Here is a 20,120-nt window from a genome sequence, read left to right on the forward strand (position 1 = left end):
ACTGTACATGGAGTATCCACAAATGATTGGTTCCTGAGGCAAAACTGAAATCTACTTGAGCCCTGACCCGTAATCAAAGGTTGCAGAGTAAAATGACATTAAAAGTACAAGATAATGCGAACAAAACACTTTACAATTACGTTCAATTTGTTAACATTAGTTAATATATTAGGTTTTATGAACTAACAATGGATTTTTTTATTATTATTATGCTTTTTTATATTTTCAACCTTGTTTAGTGTACTAGGGAGCTGATTGAGACGCATCCACAGTAAAATATGTGAAAAATAAGGTGTTTTTGAACATTCAAAGCATGAAAACCTATTCTGATAGACCACAAAAACAAAATCAAGACTTTGTAAAAGGGCAAAATAGGTTAATGTTATTTTCATTACTACATTTTTAGCATTTAATGTTGTATAAATACACATTAACTAATGTATTATGAGCAAAAATGAACAAGTGTATTTATAAGTTAACATTAACCTACATTAATACATGCAATAAAAATTATTCTTAATTTTTAGTTGGTAACAACTTATGTATTAACTAATGTTAACAAACTGAAACTTATTATAGTGTTCCTGAAAACATTATCTGATGGTAAGGAATATGAAGTTTGTGATTTAAAGAGAAACTTGCCATTTTTTATTAGCCACTTGGATAGTGTGAATAGTCTAATCTCAAGCTCGCTGCATACTAACAAACACCCAACATGCATCCAGACATACACAGTGAATTCGACAAACACTCATGAGAGCTTCAGCACCAGGAACTCACTGATGCACCTCACACATCATTATCGTCTGCACTATGCGGAACTAGACTAGACCAGAACTATTACCAACTGTTTTAACATGTATCATCACTGATTTACACTATATAAACTTTTCACATGCTGAACAGTCAGTGTCGTCTAATAGGAATCAGGGCTTGATTAAGGGAGACACATGCACAAACACTCCACAAATCAAATCCAATGGGGTTCTAATGAGAACACACAGGTGCCGCTTGTGTAGAGTCGCACAGTGTTAAAACGGGAGGAGTGCATGGGTCTGTGTGCACCGATAGTAAATCTAACATTTCAAAAGTCGGCAACACTTTCTTTTCGATCATCCCTTTTAGACATTCTGTTGGCTATAAGTAACGTTGCACCTACACGTCACCTAACTCTCAGAGTATTAGTAGACTGTCTGCTTAATATCTGCTAAAACTTTATTGTGATGCTCCTCCAACAGACATTCTACTGACTATAAGCAACTTTGCAACTATGTCTCAACTTATTCCATTAACCCTAACCCCTTATTCTACTAACACACTGCGAGCCTTAGCGCCCAATTCCAGTTTATTGCTCAGATCCACTGTTCACATTGGCCAGGTTTCCATTACAGATTTGCGCAAAACTTGTGTGATATTTTCTAAATGTCGATAAAAAACTATTGCGAAATAATGCCGTTTCCATTAATCAATGTTATGTGACAAACAGAATTTTTCCCTCTTGCGATAAGTCATTCCAAAAATCATGGCAACAGATGTTACGTTTACATATATCCCAGCCACCGCACTAGTCATTATTTTTAATCGAAGGAGACTTATACTTGGGAGCGGAGGTGTTTCTGGGTGATTCTCCCTCAAATCTGCTTCGAGGTCTTGATAAATTGTGGCATTTCTTTGTTGTTTAGAATCCAGTATTCCTGAATTTAATAAAGAACTGTCTCCTCTTCTGTCCAAACATACCGTGTGTTATGATTCCAACTGGTGTTCCCCTGTCTTGTGTGTTCCTGGACTTTTATGTTATTTCCTGTCTTGCAGTTCCTTGTTACGTTTAATGTTGATTAGTTTCCCCAGGTGTTTCTTATTAGCCACGCCCCCTTGTTAAGCTCGTCTGCCTGTGTATATATAGCCCTTTGTTTCACTTGTTCTGTCAGTCGTTGAATGGACATTCCCTGGTTTAATGTGTTTCCTCCTGTTCTGTGGTTTCATTTGTTTTCACCTTACACCTTTCACTTTGTGTTCGCACTTTAATAAATCTAACCTGCACGTGGATCCGCTTCCCAGCCTGTCTCAAATATTACACCGTGCCTTCTTTAAAGAATGATCGAATTTTACGTACACCAGGTGACCTGTAAATACGGAAAAACTGTTTCCATTGCAGTTCTGTGAAATATCCCTTTTCGAATGGCCTGAAAAACCACCTCATGCGAGCGCAAAAACTTTTTTTGTGATATATGGGAGTTTTTGCGAAATTTACGTATTTCCATTGGCCGTATTTTCAATTCGCAATTTCAATTTGCACAATTTAAAGGGTAACGGAAACGCAGCTATTGTTGTTTTAAATGTGGCCGAAATCTGATTCAACATTTACCTGCAGTCTGAACGTAGCCTAATACTGAACGAATAATCGAATGATAGTTAGTTGACGTAGTCTCGCGTAGCCAAATCTTCGGACTAACGGCAGAAGGTCTGGACTCTATCACAGATTTCATTAGCCAACGACCGCCCAGAAGCCATCTGACTGACATGTAAAGCAACCAATCACAGTTTGTTTTGTTCCGCGTCATGTTTAGGGGCGTGAAAATGTAAAGTCGATGTCCCTACAATAAGAGACAAGCATGCATCTAATAAATTATTCATTGAAGATCCTGATCATTGAAGATTGAAGATTTAGTTGATCCTGATAAGCGCTCTGTCACAGTTGTAAACATGACGACGTTCTTCTTCCATGAGGGGGTTTGGCTTCACGGCATCTTTGTTTCCAGGCGGACCATTAAAGAACGCGACACACACGTTTCCCGGACATCCTGTAGAATTCAACCAACCAGACGACGACTTCGATGACTGAAGTGTTTCCAGTTATGTGTGCCATATGCATCAGACCTTCAGGCAGGCAGCGGTCCGTGGGCGTGACATCTGAGGTCGACATGAAGGTGTAACTTATAGTCAACAGAATGTCTAAAGGGGACCATCAAAATTAAATGTAACCCAAAAGTCTTTCAGTCTGTCAGGTAAGTGCTATGAGATACAGAGAACAAAGACACACACTTGGGACCACTGAGTGGATCACATGACCCAACCGAGAACTTCTGCGCAACACACAGGCCGACTGCTATAGAGCTGCACAGCACAGAGGGCTGATGACGTCACTGGACATTTCAGTTTGATGTTTAACTGAAGGGAATTTCGGGATGTCAATTTACATAAATTCCCATAATCAAACGTTGTTTAAAGTAGCGGTCAACTAATCAAAGAATCGTTAACCTTAAAGGGATAGTTCACCCAAAAATGAAAATTCTGTCAGTAATTACACACCCTCATGTTGTTCCAACTCGTTCATCTTCGGAACACAAATTAAGATATTTTTGATTAAATCTGAGAGTTGTCTCACTCCTCCATAGGCTTCTAAGGGACTGAAACTTGCTGGCCCAGAAAATGTATTAAAGACATCGTTAATATAGTCCAAGTGACTCCAGTGGCTCAATCTTAAGTTTATAAAGCGACGAGAATACTTTTTGTGCGCAAAAACAAACAAAAATAACGACTTTATTCCACTTTTCATTTCCTTCTCTCTGGGCCTCGGGTCTTTTCACGTAGTGTTTAAGCGTAGCGCGTCTGTGTTGCACGTCACCACGTAGGCTCACTATTGGCGACGCTGGTCATGTGTGATACGTGGTGACGTGCAACACAGACGCTCAGATTTAATCAAAAATATCTTAATTTGTGTTCCGAAGATGAACGAATGTCTTACGGGGTTGGAACAACATGAGGGTGAGTAATTACTGACAGAATTTTCATTTTTGGGTGAACTAACCCTTTAACCTCTTAAATCCGAAGCGGGGGGCGCTACTAAGTATCACGTTACTTAACAACCACTTGTTTAACCAACACAAAATAGATGAATATACAGAATATGACCATCACTTAGTGTTTTTAAATTTGCTGACATATAAGTGATCTATTTTCATGGCATGAAAAAAAATTGAAAATGAAAATGAAAATGAAAATGCGATTTGTAAAATCATCGTACATAACAGATACACTTGTGTCATATATTGTTGAAAAGGTCTCAACAAGCAGAATACAACACACATATCTGTTTCAGTTAGTGACCAAGTATTAGTATGAAAAAGCGCCGTTAACGCACGTGCAACCAGTATACGCATGATGCTTTTGACCCACATAAGACGATGCATAGATCACAGAGTGACATGACATGTTGCTAGGCTAAAGCTATAGGATTTTCAGGATCCGATTACGTCGCGATTATGATGACCTTTGCATAATCCACCATTGACAAGTTGTATCGATTAAATTATCATCAATTAATGGATTGTCGATTAATCGTTAGCATCCCTAGCTTCAACCATAGCAACAATCAATCAGGGGTGCGTTTCCCGACAGCAACTATGGTCGCAAGTTCCATCGTTACCAACACAATTTAACGGAGCTAACGATGCTTTTGGGAAACGCACCCCTGAACAGATACTGTGAAGTCCATTTTGTGGGTTTGAGAACCAAGTTCTCTTCCAAAAATAGCGGACCTGAAAGCATAAGTGTGCAGCCCAACCGCAGCTGTGAGCATCTAGCTCTATGAGTGAGGAAACAGAGGTAATAATAGTAGACTTGCTTCAGAGCACAGTGGATCTGAACGGCACAATGTGGAGACTGAAATGGTAGATGTGTGTTCTGTGGTACATTAAAATACAGTGAAGGGGTTTCACTGTACAGAAGGATGAGAATCACTCCACTAAGTCTTCCAATTATCGATTATCTGTTCCTTTCAACCTGAAGGAGAATAAAAAAAGACAATCCAATGGTCAGTTTTTATGTGCTTATGAAAGTGTTTGTTAATACAGAATTTTGCACCTCATGTATAAGTAAGAATGTGTATTTCTTAATCATTTTTATAAACTTGTTCTTATCTAACTGTCACATCAACTTCAAATTGTAACCATTTATGTAAGAATGGTTATATGAATGATTTACACAAATTTATTCTGCTCATGTTTCCTGAACAAGACCCACTGATAACAATAAATCTTTCATAAAGCTATATAAAAATCAGAGGGCAGAAATAGTAACAGTAGAAAAAGTCAGCAAATAGTTTAAATTTTTTTTACTAGTGATATACTAATGTTTTAGTATTAATATTAGAGTTTATTTCTTTGTCAGTACCTGTTCATATTGGATATTTATACAATACTGGATTTTTAAATTGTGTTCATTTCCACTACTTTCATTATTTACATTAAGATTAACTTCAAGCGTTGGATGGCAGCAAAGGTAATCTTTAAAAACACAAATTAATAGTAACATACATCTTTAGCAAACCTCAAAATTAATATAAATTTTTCATACTGTAAATTATAAGTTTATTTGTAACATTTAAAATTTGCGTTTTAAATTTTAGTATGCTATTTTAATTTATCTAGAAAAAAAATGTATATCTGCAATTTCAAACATGAGTTTTTGGTGTATCGCTATCGGGCCTCGGCCAGTTGTTTTTAATTTTAACTTCTTAGGTTATTAATTATGTACAATGATTATATTAGAAAATGTGTAAAAAGGACATTTTAGGTGTTACAATAGCCCCTTTCACACATACAGTCTTTACTAGTAAATTACATGCGTGAGCAGGACCTTTAAAAATACGATTACCAGTAAATTCCTGGTATAAAGCTGTGTATAAACAAAGAACAAGATTACCGGTATGAGCAGATACGGGGTCAGAACATGCTGATGTAAGAAGTCTGCTTTGGACCAATCATAAAGCTCTGTTGGAATTGTACATCTATAACAAGCGCTAGACAGATGTCTGACCGTAGCGCTGCATCTCGCGTTTGAGACCTTGCCTTCATTTTCATTCATCTGATCAACACTGCCACTATGCAATTACTATTGTGTACTAAAGTAACTGCAGTGCTATATTAACTATTATGCGTATCATGCTTTTAAGAGCAAAACTGAGTTCTGTATGATCATCATCTTATGCCTGTCATTCAGAAGTAAAAAAACAAAAAAGTTACACTTTATTTTAAGGTTCTCTTGTTACAGTGTAATGATACACTGAGTAATAGTAATTAACAACATGTACTTAGTATATACTTAGCATTTGGTTTAGGGTTAGTTGCATGTAATTATGCATAATATGCTGTTATTACTATAGTAAGTACATGTAACATGATTTCTAATGATTGACATCACAGAGTTTACTGGTATCTTAGTAATGATGTGTGATCTTGCCGGTAAAAAGAACGCGGTTACTTGTGGGAACAGCACATTTGTAGCCTGGTTAAAACCAGACCATTCTCAGTAGTAACCGAGTTATGGTCTGGCAAAGCTTCTTTAATAACTCATTTCCAAAGGGGCGTCACCAACGGATGTCGCACAAATGCCTCTGGGCGCAATTGGATAGACCTAAAACTCCTAAAACCAATCAGAGCGATCGTCGTCGTGTAAAGCCATATGCTGCGTCCCAATTCGCCTAAGTTACACTACGCCATAAAAGTATGTACTCTTTTTGTGAAGAAAAGGTATTTACTGTTGAATGTGTAGCAAAAAAGTAGGCAAGCTTTGGGACATACTACTTCGTCATCTTTATCGGACGGATCTGTCGCGTGCATCCTGTCACGTAAACTGCCCTGTCAATCATCGTGTCACAGTTAAAATCCTCTATTAAATCTAATTTAATTTCCTACCGCTTCGGAGAGAAATGTAGTAGCACGTTCATCTGCCAGTGGGTCTTTCATGGAGACTGTCCTCATGTGTTTGCAATTTGAATATAATAATGCATTTAAAAGTTGGTGCGCTTCACCAACGGACGTCACTCAAATGCCTCTGGACGCAATTGGATAGACCTAAAACCAATCAGAGCGATCGTCATCGTGTAAAGCCCGCCTCAACGTTTCTGATTGGTGCCGCGATTTCGACGGCTTGGAAATGGGCTTGAATGAGCTCTTTGCCAGACTACTTGCATGCAGAGCAAATCTAAATTTGCCGGAAGTTGTCTGGGTTTTCCCAGGCTAGCACATTTGTGCATTTACTGTAAAATCGTTCAGGTAATATTACTGTAATTTGCTGTGTGAAAAGGGCATGATTGCTAAGCACCTGTATGTATGCATGTATTAATACCTGTATGAGATGGGTAGGAGAAGGTTGTTCTTCTTCAGAGCTTGCACTTTGCCGAGAGTCTGTGGGTCGAGGGCGATGTAACAGCGTCGGGCGTAGTCCAGAAGCTTTTCTTTAGACGGGTCAAACTCGCCCACCTCAGCCACCTTCTCTGGAGCCACCAGCAGAAGCTCAGCGATGGGTGTTGTCGAGGCCACCGTATTACGATCGACACCATGGATCTGGAAGGCCTTGGACATATTCTTTAGCCTCTGGTACGTCACCAGGATCTTTTTATAGCGGAACAATACACCTGCTGCGTCTTTCACTGGAGCAACAGCAAAAAGGAGAGAAAGAGAAAGAGGAACAAGCCTTCAGAAAGAGAAGAAAAAATATCACTTGCCGGTCACGTTTCCTCACTCTGAACGCTCACGCTCACCTCTCTGTCTTTCTCTCCCTCTGGCGATTCTGAAAACCCTCCTCCTCTTCAGAGCTGGATGACTGCCGGAGGGTCTTCCAGCTGCGCCAATATTCCGGAGGGACATGCTGTCTGTGATCACATCCTCTCCTGACATCATTTCCTCTTCCTCCAGGTAGCTATCCTCGAGATAGTCATCCTCTTCATCTCCCAGAAGAGAGAGGGATTCTGCGGCAGCACAAGTAGATGTACTTGAGTCAGGCATCGTAATATATCTTTGTTAAATGCACTAAATTGATAAAAAGTGACAGGTAAGATATTTATAATGTTACAAAAGATTTTCATTTCAAATAAATTCTGTTCTTTTGAGCTCTCTATGCATCAAATCATTCTGAATTTTTTTTCCGTTTCCACAAAAACAACAGCACAACTGTTTTCAACAATAATAATAATGAGAAATGTTTCTTGAGCAGCAAATCAGCATATTAAGATGATTTCTGAAGGATCATGTGACACTGCAGTAATGATGCTGAAAATCCAGCTTTACATTCATCCATATAAATCCAGCATCACATGAATAAATTACATTTAAAATTATTATTTTAAATTGTTAAATTGTTTACTGTATTTTTGATCAAATAAATCTTACCGACCTCAATTTTTGAACGGTACTGAATAATGTCATATCTATCTATAAATTACAGAAATGTCTGTCTGTCTGTTATTCGCATATCTCTTGAACCGTTAGTCCGATGGATTTCAAACTTGACAGGTGTCTCGCTACGGGCACGAGTAAGTGCAGTGCCAAGTTTGGCGTTGTTTGGATTAGAAATGCAAAAGATATCGTTAAATATATCTGTAAAAGAAGCACTTAGAAGGTTGTGGTTTAAAAATAAACATTCTGACATAAACACTTTGTCAGCTAAACATTAAGTCAGCTACACTGTTTACTTCTGAATATTATATTTTATTCACGGCCATCATTTGTAGTAGCCCATTCACAAACTGTTTGCTCAAGCATAGCGTTTTCTCGGAGTTCACTGTGTACCCTGCTCCCTGAATCATCGAGTTCAATTTTCCATATTTATTGTATGTCATTATGTCAGTATCAGTATTTGCTTTCTATCATGCACAAATAAAAATGTCACTGAACTTTTGCTGTGTAATTGTAGCAATGAGCACTCAAACACATCGAACCAACAATTACTAAAAACACACACAAAAACTGATTTTGCACGGGCACTTTGCACTAGTATTAACAAAGCCAAATAATAACCATGTCCACTTGACAGATTATTGATTTTGAGTTAATATCATGTAAATTGTGTTAATTACAGAAATGTTGTCATTATATGACATACATACACTACAAGGCAATTTTTTTAAATATTAATATTTTCAGAAAAAAATGTTAATCTCTTAATATTAAACATTAAATAATATACATGGAGGTATGCCAAAGTAGCCTTCACTATTTCCTTCCATTTCAAAACAGTTTAAAATTAGAATGTTAGTAGTTTTATATAAATTTATATAAAATGTATCTTTTAATTAATATTTTAAGCTTGAGCCTTACATCAAAAGATTTGATCACCAGACACACATCAGTGAACTACAACACATTATCTACAAAAAAAACATTAGATCCAGGGAAATTATGCAGAATGTTGATTGCTGAAATTAAAACAAAAGTAAATAAACTAAATATGCTTTTTCTTAATTGTAGGCATGAATATTTCAACCACAATGACGATGTAGAGCAAAAACGTTTGGGCTGGGCGATATATCGTGTTTATACAATATCGGTATTTTTTTTATAAACTATTTGGAATGAGGCAATAACGATTATATCGATATACAGTAGTTTCCAAAGCGCATCTGCTAACCTACATGGTTACATTCCCTATATTCGTTTTCATAGCCTTCAATATGAACATTGTTTGTAGGACATGATTGGGCAGGATGTGAAATAAACACATTTCAGACACACCTTGCAGTTCATTGAGGGACCTGTTGTTGCTGCTGCAGCTGCTGCTGGTGCTGCCGCCACCGTGGCCCTGCAGGAGCGGCTGAGGGTGGGGGGGTCCGAACATGGAACTTATCTGAGCACTGACGGGACCGGGAACAGAGCTCAAGGCCTTGGAGTTGGCTGAAGTCTGTTGGGTTGGCCTCTGCTGGAATGATTGACGGTTTGCCGACCGCTGGCTCTCTGCTTGTTGATCTGAAACGTTAATGATTATAGTTGATTCTGATCTTTATGTTACAGTAAACACTCTCCTCTTACCGTACACAGAACAGACTTTGGCCAGAAGGAACATCTGTTTAGTAAGGGTTTATTCATGTTCTGCACAAGTTTATTATAATGAACTAAAACCAAAACTATTAAAACATTTCTGTTAACTGAAATAAAGCTGAATTAAATAATATATATATATCAGGGTTCCCACACCTTGGTTAACTTCAAATTCAAGAACCTTTCAAGGACTTTCCAGGTCCAATACCTTCAAATTCAAGGATTTAATGTGGGGACACATTTCAAGTGAGAGGAAGGTTACATCGTGTTACCTTGTAAGATACATTGTTGCGCATGTTCTCTAGACTCCGTCGCTATGGAAACAAAGACGCTAACATGCAATCACCCGGGGGCCGGTTTCACAAAGATAGACTTTGACTATGACTTAGATATAGTAGGTAGTCAGACTTCAGATAGACATCTAAATCAGACCGTTGCACAAAGCACTTAGCCTAAGACTCTGACTATCTTAAGCAGGACTACACTGCAATGCATTCTGGGTAAAATAAGACACTTTTCAAAACAAAAAACATGGCGGATCGAGTAAGCGCACTCAACCCATAGACAGTAAAAGAAATGGACACAGCGACCCCATTGGAACTCAATTGAGACAAGTGAAGCCCATTTTTAGCGATTTCTTAGCACTTCCTTTCCTGACGCGCAGACTCAAACCGAGCAAAGCGTTACACGGACCACGTGAGCAACCCGTCTGTCTTCTAGTAGCTGTGCCAAGAGAAATCTGAATCATTCCCTTCCGAATCTTGCAGAGACGGAGAGTGTGAGTAGGAATTGTCCATGAGCATGGAGCAGGATCAACTTTTGCTAGGTATTCTGATTAATTATATTGTCATTTTGCCTCTACGTCCCCCCGATTGCCAGCGAGCTTCTCCTCCTGTCCATACGGTAATCTCTCTAATGTGCGACAAAGAGTCGCTTGGTTATGACGCAATCGTTAGCCTACTTTTACAAAAACTGCTTCTACGGGGCCATAACATAAGCTACAAGGTAATGGAGCATTTTATACATTGTCGTGTTTCTTTAGAAATAAAAAATGGACAAATGGAGTCTTCAAACGCCTCAGATGTAAAGTTATTCGCTGTCAAAGTGACGCCAAAATGAATGGAAGTCAATGGGATTGCTAACGCAAGTGAAGTTCCGCTCAAGATGGCGGCACCCGGCCGACTTCAACTTCCGGTCGACTTCCTTCCCGCTTGACTCAACCGCTCAGTGCTGTTTGAAAATATGTGTTTGTTGGAGGAGTATAAATGACGGAGTATGTTTTTATGTTTCCACTGTTCGATCGCGCCCGTGCCTCTCTCTCTCTGACACACACACACACACACACACACACACTTCAGCATTGCAATCTTGACATCGCAGCCTGTTATTATGCAGCATTCACACCAAACGCGAATAGAGCGTCAAATTCGCGTCTATCGCGTCTAGTTCGACGCTTGAACATTTTGAATCCATTCGCGCGTCCAAGGCGAATAGGACGCGCGTATAAAGCGAGCGTTTGAAGCGAAATAGACGGGCGTTCAGAGCTATGACTCCACTATGACTCTACTACCCCCAGTTGCGTGAGCGGTGTAACGTTAGCAGCTATTGCATTTCACGCATCGCCCATGACGCTTGCGTCCACTGCTCAGACTATGAAAGGGAGCGCGTCGATCGTTGCTCGCGTTGACTATGTAACGGCCCTAACAGTTACAAGGACTTTTTACTTGGGAATGTAATAACTGGAAGAAATGTTTAAATTATGAGCCATTTTCCCTTTTCTTTCGGCAGTTTGTAACTGATTGTTACTGCTGGTTGCCAAGGTAACAGAGTCTTAGACCTAAGTTAGCCTGGGGGTAAGGTGTCTAATTTTTTTGGTCTAAATTAAGTCAGTCTTTATTTTTGTGAAACAGTACTTGCATTAGACTAGTCTATGAGCAAATTTTAGACTTGTCTAACACTATAGACTGGTCTAAAATAGCTTTGTGAAACCGGCCCCCGCATATGAATGTGTGGGTCTATGTAAAATACATCATTTTACCTTTAAAGTCGGGATGATTGCGTATTTTACGGACGGGTGGCAACCCCTTTGTAATCTTCTTTGGTGAGCCAGATATCTTGAAATTAGCATTTTCCAGGCATCATGTTTCTGCGGTTTCAGCCTATTTTTGCAATGTTTCACGGTGTGTCTGTGAACCGTTGGGTAGTTTCGAGCGCGCGTGAGTGTCATGGCAACGTACAACACAAAGTACCTCACGCGGGAAACGCGTAAATGCGCGTAACTAAAGTAAATCAAGTAAAGCTAGTATGCATAGGCCACGAAGTGTTGGCGAAACAAAACATTAGCGAACCAGATGGATTAATATGGATTTTTTTTTTCGAGAAAACTTTCAAGGACCTGTATCTATGAATGTTCATTTTCAAAAACTTTCCAGGGCCTTTTTTTTTCAGATTCACAAACTTACAAGGATTTCAAGGACCCGTGGGAACCCTGATATATATATATATATATATATATATATATATATATATATATATATTATATATATATATATATATATTATATATATATATATTATATATATATATATATATATATATATATATATATATATATATATATATATATATTATATATATATATATATATATATATATATATATATATATATATATATATATTAGATGAAAAAATGTAAACTAAACAAAGCAATAAAATTACTAACTGAAAAAAAAAAAAAAAAAAAAAAAAAAATATTAATATTAAAAACATATAAACAAAAAAACAATAGCACATAAAATTGCAAAAAAAATCAAACAAATTAAAAAAGAAAATTTAAAATGTAAAAATAAACAATTTCAAAATATATGAAAAAAAAAAAACTGCAATAGTATAAAAATACTAAAATAACACTTTACCCCGATCATTTTCTCTTCTCCTTCTCCAAGAAAAACTCCTGGAATCATTACCTGCAGGGGAAGAAAGAAATTCAGTTTTACTCTTTTAGTCCCCTAAATCTGTATCTATACCCAGCCCGACTTCTGCAGCATATGATCACAAGAAAATGTAAATCTGTTTTTACGTTTCACCTTAGTTTGTGTTCCTGTAAAACAGATGTTCATGTACATTTTCTTGTGATCATATGCTGCAGAAGTCAGGCTGGGTTTATTATAGAGAACATTCCACAATTTTTTCTTGTGGCTCTAAAGGGCCGTTTACACGACACCGTTTTCAACTAAAAACAGAAACCTTTTTATGCGTTTTGGCCGTTCATTTACACCTGAAAACGCTGGAGGCCCTTATTGTCTACAATCTAAACTACAAAAACGGGAATGTGTGAAAACGCTGACGTCATGCGTATGTGTATTACGTGTTCAGTCTAAAGGTGCACAGTGTTTCTTTACAAAGTGGCATCGCCAACTACTGGCCTGGCAGCAGAATTCAGCGTTTTCGCGGATCCATGTGAACGGGGATCATTTTGACAACGTTACCGTCTGTATGCGAAAAACGTTTCAGTTTATAGTACATTGTTGTAGTGTAAAAGTACCCTAAATGTCCTCTATTAGCACAGTGTGGGCTCACACTAGAGCTGCGTCCAAATTCAGAGGCTGCATCCTTCAGAAGTCTCATTCGAAGCCTGATTGCATCACAGCGGCGCGACGAAGACTGTCCCAGTTCGAAGGCTTCTTCAAATGTGGCCTCGAAATGCGTCCTTCATTTCCTGGGCAATGAAGGATACAACCGATGGATCCTTCAAGGCCTTGCCTACCCCAGAATTCATTGCGCGCAAGAGTCGACACGATTTTTTTGAGAGAAATTGCCGATTTACATCTTTAAATTGACTTTCAACTTACTCAAATATCTAATGATAAGAAACTTTAAAGTGGTTCAAATGTTGACTTGTATCTTACTAAGATGCAATTATATATATATATTTTTTTTATTACATACATTTTGTAAATAACTAGACCAAGGTGAACATATTTAGGCAAGTTGTGAACCCTGTTTTTTTCAGACAGTTGAATCCAACTTTCAAAAAAGTAACTGTCACTTGTCAACAGTAGCTGTCAAGTTGCTAGGCGACAAGAACAGTCCTCCGTAGACCAGACCGTGCCATTTAACAACGCTCGGTTTGACCTTTGCGGGCTTCGAAGGCGTGGCATTTGATGTCTACGTCCTTTGAAGGATGCAGCCTTTGAATTGGGACACTGCTTCTGTCTCTTCTCTCCTCGTCTCACCGTTGCTTTCCTGACTCTTGGTTGAGAAGATGAACCGATCGAGCTGGCAGCGCAGGAAGTCCCGCTCCTCCTCCAGGTCCTCAATGCGCTTCTGAAGCCATGAATTTTTCTCCAGCGAGATCTGCAGTTGTGTCCGCAAGTTAGTGATCAACAGATACGAGTTGCTCGGTGCTGGCGGATCACTACCTGTATCACAACATAAGCAAATATCATCACACATAACGCGCATACATAGAGCATATTAAATATGGTAAACAAAGAAGCTCAACTGTGTGTGCTTGATGTGCCAGAACCTATGACATTCAATATTAAAAATCAATATGAGAGAACATTAAAAAATATCTTAATTTGTGTTCCAAAGATGAACTAAAGACTTATGGACGGTTGGTGGTTCACACCAAGGACAAAAACTATAATGATATCTACAACAATAAAGTTTTAATAATTGTTTAAATCCTGTGAGAATAGGGAATCCTACACCACAGTTATAAGGATAATGGCAAAGAGAAACAATATCGTTGGAGACACTTTCAGAATGTTTTTTTTTTTTTTTCAGCTGATAAACAATAAAAACATCGGCAGCCAATCAGAATCCAGCAACAGACGACATAATTGCAGTGTGCGATTACGTACATTATTGTACATTGGTTTGGACACTGGTTTTGGACACTGGTTTTATCATTATAGCCTACAGGTATCATTCTTGGTGTGAATGGGCCTTTATAGTTTTGGAACGATATTCGGGTTAGTAAAGGCCCTTATAAAGATAAATATATTAAAGTCCACACCAACAGACAATAATTATAAGCGCACGCTTTATGATGGCTGCCACTTTAAATGCTCTATCTCTTTAAAGTCAGGTGGATTCTGATTGGTGGAAAAAAAATTCTATTTTAATTTTTTTTTTTAAATGTATGTACATTTATTACACTATACTTTGTATTATATTACCTTTGCATCAAATTACAAGAAACTATTTAACGCAGCGTCAGTGACGGTAAACTTGACATCTTACTCTGCTGTTAACTAGATGTACTGCATGGTGGTACAAAATATGACCGCCGCTCAGGCCTGCACTGGCTTTCCACAAAAATAAATGACGTGGAGCAATTTGGCTGTATTGCGTGTTTATGTATATACCTAAAAAAAGTAGTAGTATGTGCATGTCTGTCTGTGTGTGTGTGTATGTGTGTGTGTTTGTGTATGTGTGTGTCTGTGTGTGTGTGTGTGTGTGTGTGTGTGTGTGTGTCTGTCTGTCTGTGTGTGTGTCTGTGTGTCTGTGCGTGTATGTATGCGTGCGTACATGTGTGTGCGCGTGTGTGTTTGTGTGTGTGTGTCTGTGCATGTGGATTTGTATGTGTGTGTATGGGTGTGTGTCTGTGCGTGTGGATGTCAGTGTGTGTGCATGCTTGCGTTTGTTTGTATTCCTGCATGTGTGTGTGTGACAGTTAGGGTTGCCAACTTCAGAAAAGGAAAATGCGGGACAATCGTGGTTATTTTATAGGAAAATGAGGGACACTCAAAATATTTGTACTGTATCACACAGTGTACGTCATTACAGTGTCTGCAGTTAAGTTTGTGTTTAAAAGGTTATCAGACATAAACACATTTGTATTGCTTAACCTATTTATGTATTTAATTCTAAAAATAATTTTAAATGTCATACATGAAAAAAGTCACATTACAAACAAACCATAGTTCAAAATAACAGCATTTATCTAAAATAGAAAGCTTTTTTAACATTATACACTAGGCTTACAGTTCAAAAGTTTGGGGTTAGTAAGATTATTTTTGGGGAAAAAAAATAAAGTAATTGCCTACTTTTATTCAGCAAGGATGCATTACATTAATCAAAAGTGACAGTTAAGATAATGTTACAAAAGCTTTCTATGTACTTTCTAAAAGCTTTAAAACATTAATAATAATCAGAAATGTTTTTTGAGCATATTATTCCCTCAGGTAGATTACATGTTTTCTTGCGTGGCTGGATGTTAGACTCATGAACAATAATCACGTTGTTTGCATTCGCCAAAATTGATTAGCCGAAATCAAAACGTGGACAGTGAAAGGAAATTACCGTTAGCGTGAGACGAGTCCGGCTTGAAGCGGAAGCGACCAGACGGCAGAGGATGTTCACAAATCAAACAATGATTTGTCTCAAAACAGTGATTAAAAAAAGCTGTGATTGGATGATGACAGGTGTCGGTGATCATTCTCAAGTGTCGTGGTCAGCACTGCTGCTGTTACTGTTGTATCAGTCAGTGGTTTATCAGCTTGTCAAAAAACGGGACACGGGAGGTCACGCACAGGACAAATAAATTAGGCCCAAAATACGGGACGTCCCGCCTAATTCGGGACAGTTGGCAACCTTAGTGACAGTATCATCCTAAACCAGCAACCCAACACCACCATCTACAGACCAAAGAGTGTACAGTCACTAAATGTGCACATAAATGAATTTATTTTATACCCCCCCATGGATGAAATTCTACGAAACTTAGCATACCCCCAGAGGATGTCAAGTTAATCATACACATGAAATATGGTGCAGTTCTGAACATCTCAACTGAAGATAGGGGCGATTAAAGCAGAATAATATTGCATTTTCATTTTTTATGGGAGGGGCGCATATCACAAATGAGTGATTATGGGCTAGGTTGATGTGGGCCCTTAAGACCAACATACCATAAAAATTTCTTCATCCTCGGTGCCACGGTTCAGGTAGTTATTTAGGAAAAACTGCATTTTTTGGGTTTGGTGGGGCCCAGCGCGGGGGAGTGGCCCCCGGGGACCAAACGAAATTTTTCCGTAAAAGTCTAGTGGGGCTTCATGCCCACCAAATTTCATGTTCCCCGGTGTTTCGGTGTCCCTGGTATCGTTGACGAAAAATTCAGTAATGACGAAAAAAAAACAAAAAAACCTTTGACAATCCCTATATGACCGCTTTCGCTAGCTATGCTAGCGGCGGTCATAATTAATATCTCTCTATTTTCTTCCTCTTTTTGAAAGTTGTGAAAAGTTTTTCTTTTGCTATTTTGAGCAAAAGGAAACAAAAAATATATTTTATGTATTCTCTCATTCACCGCTATTTACCCAACTATGACGACTTCGGCTTCTGAGAAACCCGGAAATGTGAAAAGGGTCAATAATATCGTTTATCTGTGTCGTTATCATTATAGTTATGGTGGACTCTGCTTTTCTTTTAAATGTATAACTTTTTTTTTTTTTTAATTAATAATGTATTGGTGTAGTTTTCGTACTTGGTGTGAACAGTTAAAGGACAAGAGCTTAGTGTACATAGTGGGTCACAGCTTACAACAAAAAGAAGCGATACTCAACTGAACTGACCATCAAAGTTCTGGTCATTTTGGTTGTAGAAGCCTCCCTGCTGCTCAAAGTTGTTGTCTTCAAAGGGAATGGAGATTTCATAGGCATCCTCATTCTTGGGTGCTGAAGAATGATGATTAAAAACACGTAGGATGCACAATTATTATTCTGGGAAATAGTTCACAGCTCACAGCTAACGTTCATTAAATACAAACTGCGCTTAGAGCGCGTGCACTCACTCTGTAACTCTCGGGAACTCGCGTGCTTCCTCGGGGCTGAATCAGCATCATTCATATTTCCGTCTGTTCAGTTTATGATCTGAGTTGAGACACAGAGAGCGTCTGTCAGCCCAAAATACTCATGAAATCTACTTTATTTTCTCTGCAGAGCATTAAATGCAGATGCGCATGCGGCTAAACACCACATACATGATGTACTTTACATGAAATATCTAACGAGCTGTCAGATGACCAGCATCTGTCTTCTCTCTGAAACACGCGCGCAACATAGTAAAACAGCCAGTATCTAACCTTACCATTCACTTTAACACAAACCATCCACAATCAAAACATGTAACTTAGAACAACAAGACAGGTTATGGCACGGGCTGCATTCTTCTTAAAATACTAATCATGGTTAGTGTAGTGATGCATGCATAATGCTCCATTTGTTCGGCATTATGATGACTAGCAAACTGGCTAATCTTTAGACCGTTCCAGACAGAAAATACAATTAAGCGCAGTATTTCTGTCACGTGATGACACACAAAACACGTACAAACCGTTGCTCGCTCGTGGGCGCGCTTCCCTGTCACGTATTTAACGCGTGTCTCAGTGCACTATCATCTGTATGTGTTTGTGAAGGAACCAGCTTGCGAACAATAACAAGTAAATTACCCTCAGCAGCAGCACTAAAAACAACGGGAAGGAAGTCACTATTACGGCACCTTAAAATCGGCACGTTCAAAATAAAAGCCTAAAAGGTGTTTTTCTTAAAGTCACAAAATGCATAGTAGTATAATATATAGTATGTAGTATAGTAATAGTAGGTCTATTTAACTGATTAAAATCTGGGTGAAATTACAAAAGGGATTAGTTGATCCCATGCAGCCTTATGCTGCGTTCACACCAAACGCGAAAATGCGTCTGGCGCGAGTGATTTCAATGTTAAGTCAATGGTAAGACGCGTTTACGCGCGTCTGGAGGTCTTGCGGCGCGAATGAGGCGTTTAGCGCGGCGCGGTAGACGCGAATTCGCCTCATTCGCGCGTCTAGTTCGCGCGAATGACGCGAATTGAGCGTCTGGCGCGTTTCGCGCGTCAAGCGCGAATTGTGCTTTTTGTGCATCACGCGTTTGACGCGAATTCGCGTCTGCCGCCCGAGTTGAAAAATCTGAACTTCTGCGTCAATTCGCGCCGCGTTAACCAATCAGGAGCCTGCCTGATTGCTACTGTCACGTGGTGAACTGACAGTTTATAATGTTATTTTATGTTTGGCCTCAATACATTTTGTAATATGACTAAAATGCACAACAAAGCAAATAATCTTTCACATAAAAACTCGATTTCAATATATGAGAGATACTCATTTTGTATTGAATGCTATTTATTCCATATTCTAGATTATATGAAACTTTATTAATCTAATGTAAAGACAATAAACACAATATAAAAACTTTTCAAAAAATCACAGGACAGGTTTCACTTTTGGAGGCTGGCTCCATTTATTATCAAAACAAAAATAAATGACAGATTAGGTGCGTGAGAGGGTGAACCTCGCACCGGGCTGTACAGCGCGGGCTCGTCATGCAGAGACCACTCGAGGCCGAGGCTTTATACGGCCTACGCTGTCCTCGTCAGCGTCCTCACCGTTAGGTCCACCAAACCTACCTCCTGAAGCAAATTGTGAAACTCCTGAAACCCTCCGGAGGGTTTGGTGGACCCGAGTACTGCGACGATGTCCCCTACGCTGCTGTTTCTGCTCTCCAGAGCATATACGAGCGGTGACTCTCTCGATTAATGCTATTGCTAATGCTCGATAAACATCTAAAAAAGATGGCCGCCAACAGGTTTCGAAACTTTCGCCCCCGGGCTTCGCCTTTGACGCGCGTGACGCGCGTAAATTTCGCTTCAAACTTTTGTTTTACGCGCGTCAATTTCGCTCTTGACGCGCGAATGCACACAAAGTGGTCACGCGTATAACTAGACGCGGCAGGCGCGAATTTTGACGCATTTTCGCGTTTGGTGTGAACGCAGATAGTCGGAAATATCACGTCGCGCGCCATCAACGTCATCAAATTCGTGGGAAACTGGGTTTTCCTCAGGGTTCTTCCACTCTGAATGCACACACGTACTACTTGTCTAATACTAGCCTATCCAAAACATTCTGTGTCAGGAGATAACCCAACATTCAAAAGATGCTTTCACACACACACACACACACACACACATAAAAAAACATAAGTCCACTATTTTAGGGATATTTGCTCACCACACACAAATTGTTCAGATTATGCATTCTGTCATTATAATTCACTGGTTTAGGCTACTTTAGATAGTATTTTTTTTTAGTAACTAGTTAACTTTAGTTCATGGTAACTGAACTTGGCTGCTAACAAGCCCAAATGTAGACAGATGATGCGATAAATCCAGCTCTGTGTGCGTTGCGTTTCTACCATTTGTCATCTTTACTAATTTGTCTATTTAATTATCTTTACTGACTTACTGATTTAACAAACTTTACAG

The 20,120-nt window shown here is 38.8% G+C and overlaps 1 protein-coding gene across 5 annotated transcripts; it reads right to left on the reverse strand.

Moving 5' to 3' along the window:
* Positions 1-3,816: 3,816 nt before the first annotated feature.
* On the reverse strand, positions 3,817-18,322 carry ccdc106a (coiled-coil domain containing 106a). 5 transcript variants are annotated; one of them, XM_079894836.1, is made up of 9 exons: positions 18,275-18,322; positions 17,618-17,696; positions 17,400-17,501; positions 14,052-14,237; positions 12,732-12,782; positions 9,513-9,743; positions 7,544-7,750; positions 7,129-7,432; positions 3,817-4,782 (listed from the first exon to the last, which is right to left on the reverse strand). In XM_079894836.1, exons 2-9 carry the CDS (start codon positions 17,670-17,672, stop codon positions 4,758-4,760), a joined length of 1,161 nt encoding a protein of 386 aa, XP_079750962.1. In that variant the 5' UTR covers positions 17,673-17,696; positions 18,275-18,322; the 3' UTR covers positions 3,817-4,757. The 5 variants fall into 5 exon arrangements, with proteins under 5 accessions (XP_079750962.1, XP_079750960.1, XP_079750961.1 ...); XM_079894834.1 differs by having other exon boundaries at positions 17,391-17,501; XM_079894835.1 differs by having other exon boundaries at positions 18,160-18,299.
* Positions 18,323-20,120: the final 1,798 nt, after the last annotated feature.

This window comes from Squalius cephalus (genome assembly GCF_949319135.1).
Source record: "Squalius cephalus genome assembly, chromosome: 15".
Taxonomy (NCBI): Eukaryota; Metazoa; Chordata; class Actinopteri; order Cypriniformes; family Leuciscidae; genus Squalius; species Squalius cephalus.

What these genes read in the sequence shown, in the direction of transcription:
- ccdc106a (XM_079894834.1), bottom strand. Translation starts at nt 17,672, where the DNA reads ATGAATGATGCTGATTCAGCCCCGAGGAAGCACGCGAGTTCCCGAGAG. An exon ending in GAGTTCCCGAGAGTTACAGA is followed by an intron (nt 17,502 to 17,617) that starts GTGAGTGCACGC and finishes ATCATTCTTCAG; the next exon opens with CACCCAAGAATGAGGATGCC. An exon ending in GAGAAGAGAAAATGATCGGG is followed by an intron (nt 9,744 to 12,731) that starts GTAAAGTGTTAT and finishes TTAACGTTTCAG; the next exon opens with ATCAACAAGCAGAGAGCCAG.